The 12,105-nt window shown below is 35.7% G+C and overlaps 1 protein-coding gene across 1 annotated transcript in view; it reads right to left on the bottom strand.

Moving 5' to 3' along the window:
- Positions 1 to 12,105, bottom strand: part of Abca13 (ATP binding cassette subfamily A member 13) — a 427,810-nt gene that overhangs the window by 344,624 nt on the left and 71,081 nt on the right. The window contains exons 16-17 of the mRNA XM_076864534.2: positions 9,796 to 9,910; positions 1,613 to 6,364 (exon numbers count right to left, since the gene is read on the bottom strand). Of these exons, the coding sequence (XP_076720649.2) occupies positions 1,613 to 6,364; positions 9,796 to 9,910 (4,867 nt within the window). The remainder of the gene's footprint in view (positions 1 to 1,612; positions 6,365 to 9,795; positions 9,911 to 12,105) is intronic.

Raw genomic sequence — 12,105 nt, 5'->3', positions numbered from 1 at the left:
TATAACATTGAATGAAAGATGATATGCTAAAATAATTCCATATCGAAATTAATATTTTTGTTATCAAATAATGAAGAGTGAAGGGATTTCATGAAGAATTCTATTACAATTCCTTGAACCTAACAATTTAAAAAGCCACTTATTTTTGTATTTAGAAAAGAGGCGATACGATTACAAAGTGGTTCTGAAGAAGTAGAAAGCCTATTTATATTTTTCTAAATTTTAAAAAAATAATAGCAGATCACTTGAACACTGATGATTTTGTAATTCATCAACCTGACTTGGCTAGACAATAGGCCCAGAATGCCCTTTTTTGTATGCCTCTGAGCTTAGTGGTCCACAATAAAGAGTCCCTCTTTTATTGTTGAGGATATACAGGAGTCAGAGGCCATTTTATAGCACAAATATGCCTCCTACCAGCTATTCAATCCAACACTAATCTAGTGTTGGAAAATAGATTTGGCAGATGTGATTTAAATTCCTACTCAGTTAATTTCAAAGTAGCCAGAAGAGACATTATCCTAGATGGGCCTGACATAATCAGCTAGAAGGTTGGTTGTAAAAGAGTGTGGGTCTTGCCTTACCTAAAGACTCCGACTGCAGCTGGGTAGGCACTTGGTCTCTCCTGCCCCTGAGTCTTCCTCTTGACCACCACTTGGGGCCACAAGCTTGATTTCATGCCTCTAGTGTTCCAGCTGGCTATGACATTTCCCCCCTGACAGCCTTCCCTAGTGATTTTGAACTTGCTTATCCAGTGCCCAAATTTATGTGAGCCCATTCTTTCAATTCAGTCTTTGCTGGTTCCATGGTTACAGTCAGGACTGTAACAAAATGGAATAAACTGTAATTTCCCTCCAACATTTTACTAATAACCTTCAAAGAGATTTTTTAAATACATGGATAAAAGTAATGTGACTATTGATTTTAGGGCTTCCAAATGTAAACAACACACTAGATGAATTGGAATAAAAATATATAAACCCTTAATGTGTGATGGGTTAATACAGTTAATACAGCAATTCAAATTATGACCCTCCTATATGTGAATATTCATCTATAAAAACTAATTTCTCAGTTCCATATAAAATGGAATTTCAGGCCACATGGGGTGGCTCACGCCTATAATCCTAGCAGCTCAGGGGGCGGTGGCAGGAGGATCATGAGTTCAAAGTCAGCCTCAGCAATTTAGTGAGGCATTATGCAACTCAAAGAGACCCTATCTCTAATAAAATACAAAATAGGGCTAGGGGTGTAGCTCAGTGGTCAAGTGCCCCTGAATTGAATCCACAGTACCCCAAAAATAAATTAATTAATTAAATAGTATTCAATAATTATTTTTATCATCTAAAAAATAGAAAAAAATATATATATGACTACTTATCACAGGATAGACCTAATGCTTACTATTTAAGTAGCAATAACCAAAATTATTTTACTTTGATATTTTGATAAAATTCTTATGAAGACACATTCACTTTAAATATCATTCAAAATTTTTAGTGTACAATTGCCATTTATTAGCATTTCTGTACTCCAGAAAAGAAAGTGGTTTGAGATGTACTGCAATTGAATGAATTATGTACAAAGCAAAAATACAAACCAAACCACTCACCTCATCTCTGCAATAGTATCTTGGTGGAAGTCTTTTAGCAAAAGAGAGATTTTGTTCTCAGAATTTCCCTTTAGTAAAGGGGAAAGGAATGTTCTCAAAAACTGTTCTATGAAATCCACTGTGCTCCTTGGAGGGAGAATGGTTTTCCCACTATTGTCCGATGGCATGTGGTTCAAGGTGAGGTTAATTAAATTCATTATTTGAAGGTCAGCATCACTTAAATTTGGGGCCACTTCTTGAGACCTCCCAGCTAAGTTATTGACGGAATTAATCAGAATGCTTTCAAGAAGCAACTGAACAACCGAGACATTGGTTAGCTGCTCTCGATTTAGCAGATGAGTAAGAAAGTCAACGTCAAAATCACCTTCTCCAGAAATGTTTTTCAGATAATGCAAATAGTTAGTCATATCTTTAGTTATAACATCAGTTGAACTCTCACTGGTCACAGGAACAAATAATGTTTGTGTCAATTTGGAGTAATCTTCATTTTCAATTTCATGAAGCCACTTTTTTGTGTCCAACAGAAAATCTTCAATAATTTCTAATATCCCCAATGATGAGGAATCCAGGCTTTCCAGAAAGTGGGAAAGTTGTAAAACTAAGTTTTGAAGGGCCATGGAGTTTATACTTTGGATTTCCTTTTTAATTATAGAGAACAGGTGCCTAATACTAAAGTCATGGGTTAGGTCTTTCATGGTTTGTTTAAAGTCAAGCCATAGTTCTTCAAGGTTGTAAATAGCTTCACTATTTTTAATAAAACTTGTTAATGCTTCTAAACCACCACCCATGAGACTTGCATTCAGAAGAATTTTGAGTGGAAGGAGTGAAAAAGGCCTGTTATCTTCTAGACTCCAATCCCCAGAAATCAACTTGATCATCCTTTCCAAATTTAAGGAAATATTATTTCTGACAAATGTCTCTGTTCCCTCAGTAATGTTAAAAATCTTATTTACACCAGCCAGTTTGTTAAGAATGTTTTCCCCAGAAGCAGCTTTTGTAAAATCGACACGTTTTAGCTTTTCTATGATTTGCAAAGCAACTTGCTTTATGGGACCACCAGGACAATATCCAGCAATGCTGTCATTACTTTGATTTCCAGAAAGTGAGACAAATGGTAACACCTTATGCCAAAATTCTTGCACAGTTTTCATCAGAGAGGTTTTAGCATGAAAGACTTTGGACAGTGCTAGAAGGATGGAATTCCAGTCTGCTAATTCATGAATCACACAAATCATTTTCCTACTCATTTCCATTCGTGAACTCTCATTTGAACATTGTGAATCTTCACGTGGGGGAGACAGGTGGAGATGGTCAAGTATCATGGCCACTTGGTGATAAAAGGAAGAAGAAGACATAAGCCCATGGACTTCACAGGCTTCCAATTTTGGATTCTGCTGAAATCCAGAAGTTGTGTGATTCCAGCACCAAACCACAGGAAGGCAGTTTAAAGCCTCTGAGACAATGGCTGGTTGGTCTGATATTAATGTGATCGTATCCAGAAGAGCTTTTATCGCACCAGCAAAGTCCTTCTTGGTGATGTCTGAAATGCTTATGCCGTGAAGGAGTGTGAAGTTATAGACATCCTTGAGGGCCTCTGTGAGGTTTTTGTCAGCCACTCTCTGCAGGAGACTCACAACATGAGGAAGAGCATAATACAGGTCCACCACTGTGTTCACATCATCCTTGGGAAACAGGCGAGAGAGCTTGAGCAGATGATTGACATTCCAAGCATGGGAGCTGTCTACAAGTTTCTCCATCAAGCCAAAAAGCAAGTTGAACCCTGAATTGCTGGTATCTAATCTACTGAGATTCTTGAAGAAATCCCCAAGGCTTGCACTAATGTGTTCAAGCTGATCTACTAAAAGGTCTATGTCTGCCTTCTTGAGAGTACGCATGAGAGAAGCCACCTTCTTTAAAACTTGAGCACCACCTGAATTTTGTGGGATATTGTGAGAAACAGTGGGCACCAAGGAGTTGAACACATTCTTCATCAACTGAATAACAAGATCCACAGCTCTCATTAGTTCATGTGAAATTGTTTCTGGTGGGTTTTGAAGATCATGAGATAAGTTAAAGAAGGCAAGGTAACTAGCTAAATGATAAATTGAATTGCCTAAACTCTTTATATCATTTCCCTTTGGACTGGTAGCAAATATGTTAAAATATTTTTCAGTTTCAGAAGAGGGATTATTTTCCAGGATATGAGAGAAAATATCTTTTACAAGTTTCTGAATTTCCTTCCCCAGTGCTATCAAATGCAGCCAAAGATTTTGAAACTGGTTAGGAATTTCCTGTGACATTTCTATGGGTCTTAAAACTAAATCATTAAAATACTTCCAGTTGGATTGGGAAACAAAATCAAAGTCTCTTGTTAAGTTGTTTATAATCATCCTTACTTGGTTTGTGGAATCATTCAAAAGAGCTAATAAAATCTCAAATTTTGGTACCTTCTCGTTTTCAAAGACTGTATTAAGTACAGTATTTAGAAAGTCAGTTATGTCTTTCAAGTAAATATTTACACAACTTATGTTGGACTCACCCAAGGAACAAAGTGGTTTCTTTATATGTATCAGCCAAGTTACCATTTTCAATGTAGAGTTCATTTTTTTGTCCATATCTTTGAAACTCCCCAAAATACTGTGAAGATAACCTTGTGAAAAACTTGAATTATACATTACATACAAACGGTTGATGGCATCTATCCATGCCATGCATCCTCTCAGTTTGCTAACTGTGTTCTCAGAGAAGAATGTGCAATTTAACATGTCCAGAATATGTACCATCCGCTGAGAGCTATTTACATGAAATAAGCCTTCTTCTAAAATCAACTCAGTTACATTTTGGAAAACATCAGCACAGGACAATAAATCTTGATCGTGGGATACATTTCTAAGAAATAATATTGTTTCTCTTAGCTCAGTGATGACACTTTGAAATTTGTTATTTCCATGATCTGTGAGATTATTTAAAAGAAAATGATTTATCAGGTCTTCGTTACTACCCACATATTCTGAGGTCTGGCTTAACTCAATGAAAACCTCCAGCAGAGAATATAAAAACTCTCTGCTTGTGTTTGTGTTCAATGGAAGTGTCTCTAGCTGGTGCAGGGTGGTTTCCATGGTGAAAAGGGTTTTCTCTACTTGGTCCAAGGTAAGTGATTTTACTGCAACTAATGCATCACCTAATGCTACCCAGAGATCCCTGAGATCCAGCAAGTCATGCCAATCCTGAAAATTATCAGCTTGAGTCACACTTTTAAACACATTTATTATGAGTCTAGCTGCATGGTGGGTGGGAAAGACTCCCTGGCAGCTTTCAGAAATTTTCACATCATTTTCCAATTCATCTAAAAGCTGAGTGAGCCCTACATGAAGAGAAGTGAAGATATTCAGGTCAAACTTAAATATTTGAGATATGCTTCCCCAGATTTCAGTCCACATTTGAAGCCATGAAATGGTACAATGAACGGCCAGAAACTCATTCAACACACTGACATTTGCTGAGAGGTCTGAAAAAATTCGTGACCATGGAAGACTAAATGAAGATCCCTTATCTGTTAAATAATTCATAGAGGAAATGGTTTCATTATCCAAAACAAAACATTCATCACCCAACAGGGTTTCTACTGAACCATTGAAGAGCTGACTGACATACTGAAATAAAGACATGCGAAAATCTTCATCTGCTATGAGCAGCTGTTTGAGGCCTGTCAAGGTAGCATGGATCACTTCTAATTCTTGGCCCTCTGTAGACATCAGAGATTGAGCTTGAAGCTCCAAAAAGTTGAAAACTGAAAACAACTGCTGACAATAAGATACTTCAGAAATTCCCCCAAGAATCTCTGCAGTCTCAGATAAAAATTCAAATGCTTTACTGATGTTTTGGAAATTAAATTGCTTTATGATGTTCAAAATATGTCTTGAGATTTGGGTAAGGTACATTAGCAGAGAATCTCTACTCCGTAGGCTCAAGAATTTATAAATATATTGGTAAAAGGAAGAATAAATTTGCAGAAGTAAAGCTGAATCCTTGTCTTTGAAGACATTTAGGTATATGTGTGTCAAAATGTTATCAACTTCTTGTTTCTGAAGTTCAGAGAGGGCCGAGAAAATATCAGATGCATTTTTTACAACATAGATTGTGTCCAGAGCTTCTGAGACTTGTTCCTGCCTAAGTAATCCAAATTCATAGAGACTATTCATCACAGTTTCACTTAAATGTACAAAATCTATGTTCACTGCTGGTGATTCTGACCAATTTGAATGGGATAAATGGATGCTTTTACTAAAAATTTTCTCATTTTCTGGAACAGAAGAATTTAAAAGTGAAGAAAAATTTTCCAGTTTAGCCTTTTCTCCTTTAGAAATGTCATACAGCCATGATTCTAGAAGTTTGGGGTTAATTTCAAGAAGTATTAATTCCATGAATCTCAAAATATTTTCAGATTGGTTCTTCATCCAGTGACTTCCACCAGTTTGCCGTTTTTCAATCACCTCTTTCCCAAATTCTAAAAGCTCCTGAGCTTCAAAAGCAGGTGGGTCTGTCTCTAAACTCCACAAAACACTTCTATTTAGAACTTCCTTGTTGAGAGATGAGTTGTGGAATTTGGGAACCCTGAATGAGTTGAAAGGATTAGGTAGTAATAATTTCTCCCAAAATTCCACAAATGATAAAAGAAAGTTAATCTGTTCATCCTCAGAGGCATGAAACTTCTTTTCCATCACCAGAATGTGCTTTGTGCAGTTTAAGGCCCTACAACATTAATAGAATTGTTTTAGTATCAGAAAGAAAAAAATTATTCAGTATATCAAATTTCTAAGGTACTGGTCACAGTAAACCTAAGTGAAACATTTACTAGACAACACATTTTCCAGTAGACATAAAAACTAATGTGATCATTTGAAAATGTTTTAGAATTCCACAACACAGTTGCATATCTTTAGATTTAAATGTTTCCTACAATCAAAAAGAACTTATGCTAAAATTTTTCTTCTGTGAATTCATAGGTAAAGGATATTCATTGTTAAAGAAAAGATTGCTGTTTATTTCAGAAGAATCTTAGGATTCATTTTCTCATTTCATCTCAAAATGTCTTGGGCTATCAAGGTAGTTCAAATAGTGAGACACATCAGAAATGGTGCCTGTATGATTTAGGGAAAACTTTTGGGATTCCTTGTGCCAAGAGGCAATTCCAATTCTCTTTTATGTTAGATGTGGTACTTCCTCTCCAGGTTTTTATTTTTAAAATACAAAGAGTTCTCAGAAAAGCAAATCAGAGTTTGTGAGATGTGCACTCTTGCAGAACTAACTTAAAACTCAGAAGTCACAGCCACTTTGGAAATCCATGAATGATCTGACTTTAGATCTGAATGATCTAAAGTCAGATCATTCAGACTTTAGAAAGGTTATGTGATATGAGTATTTGATAAGTGTCTACACCGCATTGGCTCAGGCAGCCCTGACACCAACATGTTGATACCTCTGCAGTGACACCTGTGAAAGATATCACCATGTTGGGTCACCAGACCTGAAACAATTGCACATGGTTCAGGTGGTATCCCTGCTGTGTGTTCTATGATTCCAGCCATAAGAACAGCTTTTATTGCCAGACTTCAAATGAGTTCAGAATTATGGATAAAGAATTTCAGACTTTATTGGATATTAATGCCTAGATAGGTAAATTTCTCTCTAACTTCTTTAATACTCCATGCTCTGGCATAGGATACTATAGAGAAGATCAAATACAGGAATGTTATTGTAATATCTAAGATCAGAGCACTATATATCTAGTGCATTATATATGTGCACATATGTATGTATACATACATACATGTACACGTGCGTACACATCTTTAATATATATACAGGTGTGTATACACATATATACACACACATATACATACACATATGTATATATGCCTAATTGAGGAGTCAATTGTTGTTTGTAAAATAGAGTGGCTATTTTGAAAAAAAATTCCCCATCAGTACCAGTAATAACTTTACCACATTTTTTCATATCACTTTACAGTTAATGAAGCACTTTCACAAGTATAATCTTATTTCTTTCCTACAACAGCCTTTTGAAGTACACATCATTATTTCTATTTCATAGAAAAAGAAATATTTCAAAAACTTTTTAATTTAATCATGCTGTTAGTACATGGCATGAATAGGACATGGCCCAAGTTTTCAGATTTTGAATTCAGTTTTGTATGGGAGGCAAGCACTCTACCACTGAGCCACACCCACACACATACCCTTGAATTTAACTTTCTACATTAATTGCACTTAATTTCCAATGTGTTTTTTTGTTGTTGGTTATTAGATCAATATCTAATTATCTAGCCTCTTTCACGAAAAACACTGCACTGATTGTAATGGGTATAAAAATGAATATCATTGGAACACACCTAGACTACATTTATTGTCCTCTTTTGTTTTAGTCATCTTTTTTTGCTACTGTGACTAAGGATCCAAACAGAACATTTTTAAAGGAGGAAAAATTTATTTGACGGTTCACGGTTTCAGATATCTTAGTCCATAGAAGGCTGGCTCCATTTCTTGGGGGCTTGAGACGAGGCTGAACACCATGGTGGAGTGTGTGGCAGAGGGAAGCAGCCTTTCCAGATACAAAATATATACCCCATAGCCACATCCTCAGTTAACCATTCCTCCAGCCACATCCCACCTGCCTCCAGTCACCAATGAATCCCATCCTGGATTAATTTACTGATTAGGCTAAGACTCTTACAAGTGAATCATTTCTCCTCTGAACCTTCTTGCATTGTCTCACACGTGAGCTTTTGGGGGACACCACACATCAAACCATAATGGCTTTCTACTGCTTTGAAATATTTGAGACTTTCAGTAAAGTGGGACATTATGAATTTGACATCAGCATCGGGGCTGACTTTTCAGAGTCCATCCCATTGACTTTTTTTTTTTTTTCTGTGCCTGCTGATAACTGGGCTTAGAAAGTCTCATCTCACCATGGTGGTGAACCTCAGGTCTAGAGAGGAATAGCCAAATTGTCCTCCAATTTTGGTGTATATCAAAATCATCTGTGGAATTTGATAAAGATGCAGAAGCCTGCACCCTACACACAGGGCAAGATTTAGGTACAAGGTACAACACTTGTATTCTTAGCAAGCTTCACAGGTAAGTTCGAAAACCACTCTCAAGAGTTTCTGTCCCATTAAGTTCCAATGCAGCCCATAAACAATAAAACATGCTTTTAAACTAGACACAACATCTGTAATCATATAGAAAAAAAAAATTCCCATCTCAAAATATATGTTGAAATAGCAAAGCAGCAAATAATCTGTCATATTTCTTTCCAAAGATCACTTCCAATCCCTAGAGTCTCCAGAACTATCAGCACCTAAATCATTGATCCCATGTCTAAACTCTAATCTAAACTCTAAAAAATAAGACAAGTTTTCAAAGAAATACTTTAGATATCTGTTATGAATCTCGTAACCATTAATGAAAATTGAATTGCTATAATCTGTATTTCCTTTCAAAATACATGTTACAATTTAGATATGGAGTATCCCCCAAAGCTCATGTGTGAGAAAATGCAAGAAAGTTCAAAGGTGCAATGATTGGGTTATGAGAGTCTTAACCTAACACATGCATTGATTCCCTGATAAAGATTAATTGGATGTAACTGTAGGAAGGTATGGTATGGTTAGAGGAGGTGGTCACTGAGGGCATGCCTTTGGGTTTTATATTTTGTCTGTAGTAAAGGGAGTATCTATCTATCTATATATCTATCTGTATCTCTCTCTCTCTTTCTCCCTCCCTCCCTCCCTCTCTCTGAGCTTCCTAGGGTCATGTCCTGTGTCACTTTCTTCAATCACACTCTTCCACCATGATGGCTCTGAGGATAGAGCAAACCATCTATGGAGTGATACCTCTGAAATCATGAGTGCCAAATAGAATTTTTCCTTCTCTAAAATTGTTTTTGTGAGGTCTTTTGGTCACAGCAGCAAGATAGCTGACTAAAATACCATGGAAACTTGAGTCATATGGTCTATAAATAAATATTTATTGAGTCCTAATAAATACTGTGTTGATATCAAGCTCATAAACATTAAAGAATGCATGTCCTATAATTAGGTCTTGTTTATCTTCAGATGATAGTTAAATTAAGACCTGGAAGTTGAATTCCAATAACTTACCTGGATATGGAAGTTTTTGGAGAAGTCAATAAGTCATTCAAAAATGCAAAATAATTATCACTGATGATTTTCCAATCCATGTTTTCTGCATAACAGGGAGATTTCTCAGAGAAAGCTAAAAAATGATATAAAATGTCATAGACAAATCTAGGCAAGTGAAATGTTTCAGTAGTTCACCTAATATTATTAAAATGGGAAAAAGATGGATTGGAAATTTGTGATTTGATTTCTGCTTTCATCCATGGTGAATTATCACAAGCCACTGATAATGTAGAACATTGACTCATAAAAGACAGAAAACAAGGTGAAACCTAGCTGGTTGACTTAGGAGAGGGTCCAATTCCTGGAACAAGAAGGGAGAAGTGAGCTCGACCTCAGTGGACATGCTGAGCTTACAAGATGAAGCTTAGCGTCTGAAGACAGGTAAAGTACACAACACAGAGAACAAGTGAGGGTTGCATAAAGCAAGAATGTCACCACATGCTTCCCTCCACTATTCAGCTGAAAACAAATTAATCCATACATGTGAGGGAACTACTGGAGACCAGGTAGTTTAATCCCCAAATGATTAAAGATAGCAGTCTTTGGTCATCAACAAGACAAGCAATATACTCTATTTCCATTAGCCAACTGGAACAATTTACAATTTGTTAGTCAGTGAGCAGAGTATATATAAGAGTTTTGCATCAGTAGTGGATAATAATCCCAACCAGACTTGAATACATTGCCAGTCCTGCCTAAGAAATCTTAAAAGTAAGACTCTAGGGCTCCGAGTGTATTTCCATGGAAGAGCTCTTGCCTCACATGTACTGAGTTCAATCCCCAGTACTGGGAAAAACAGAAAAACCCTAAAGGACTAAACTGTTTCCAGTAGTTTGTCTCAAAAATGTTTATACAAATAGAAAAACACAGCACAAAATAAGGTTAAAACTTGCAATTTGGGCATCCAATCAATAATTACCAGGCATGCAAAGAAGAAGGGAATTATGACCCATACTTAGGGGAAAAAATTAATCAAACTGACAGATGGTGGAAGTAGCAAGGAACATTAATCACATTAAATGATTAATGTTATTTAATGTGTGCTATATAATTTACTCAGCTCAGTGAAAAGGAAAAACTTGTCAGTTCAGATAAAATCAGACCTACCTGCATGCTATACATAAGAAATGTGCTTGAGACATAAAGTCATAAATGAAAAGGATGGAAAAGATATACCACCTTAACACTAAGCAAAAAGTTATCAAAGTAGATTAGATGATAATATCACTTCATGATGATAAAGACATCCACTGTTCAAGAAGATAGAGCAATTCTAATATAAGGAGACTGACTCATAGTGGGGTAAGGAGGGGGAACATGGGAAGAATAGATGATTTCTAGACAGGGAAGAGAGGTGGGAGGGAAAGGGAGGGGGAGAGGATTAGCAAGGATGGTGGAATGTGATGGACATCATTATCCAAAGTACATGTATGAAGACACAAATTGGATGTCAACATACTTTATATACAAACAGAGATATGAAAAATTGTGGTATATATGTGTAATAAGAATTGGAATGCATTCCACTGTTTTGTATTTAAAAAAATAAAATCAATTAAATAAAAAAGAAGAGTAATTCTAAACACATGTGCACATTACAACAGAACTTCAGAATGAAATAAAAACTAATAGAAATATAAGGGGAAATAGGCTAATATACATTATATTCAGAGATTTCGGTACCCCACAAAATAAAACATTAGTAAGCATATAGAAAATTTGGACAATACTATCAACAATTTGATCTACTTTATATACATAGAACATTCTACATATTCTTCTCAAGTGCACATGGAGTATATACCAAAGTAGATTATATTCTAAACCATAAAACAAGCCTCAATAAATTCAACAGAATTTATTGAAATACAAAGAGGGTTCACTAACCAAAATGAAATTAAATTAGAAATCAATATGTCTGACAAAAGGTTTGTAACTTAAATATATGACGAACTTTCAAACTCAGTAAATATAGAAACAAACAACTTGATTTTTAAAATTTTTTTAGATGTTGATGGACCTTTATTTTATTCATTTATTTATATGTGGTGCTGAGAATCAAACCCAGTGCCTCACACATGCTCTACCACTGAGCCACAACCCCAGTTCCAAATAACTTGATTTTAAAAGTAGGGAAAAGACTGAAACACACAATTCATAAAGATAGATATGCAGATGGCATATAAGCACATCGAAGATAAATGTTTAAAATCATAAATCATAAACGTAACTTAAATCCATAATCCATAATATGCATATAATAAGATG

This window comes from Callospermophilus lateralis, chromosome 1 (assembly GCF_048772815.1).
Source record: "Callospermophilus lateralis isolate mCalLat2 chromosome 1, mCalLat2.hap1, whole genome shotgun sequence".
NCBI lineage: Eukaryota > Metazoa > Chordata > Mammalia > Rodentia > Sciuridae > Callospermophilus > Callospermophilus lateralis.
The sequence above is the reverse complement of the archived record's forward strand: the minus strand, read 5'-3'. Positions and strand labels throughout refer to the sequence as shown.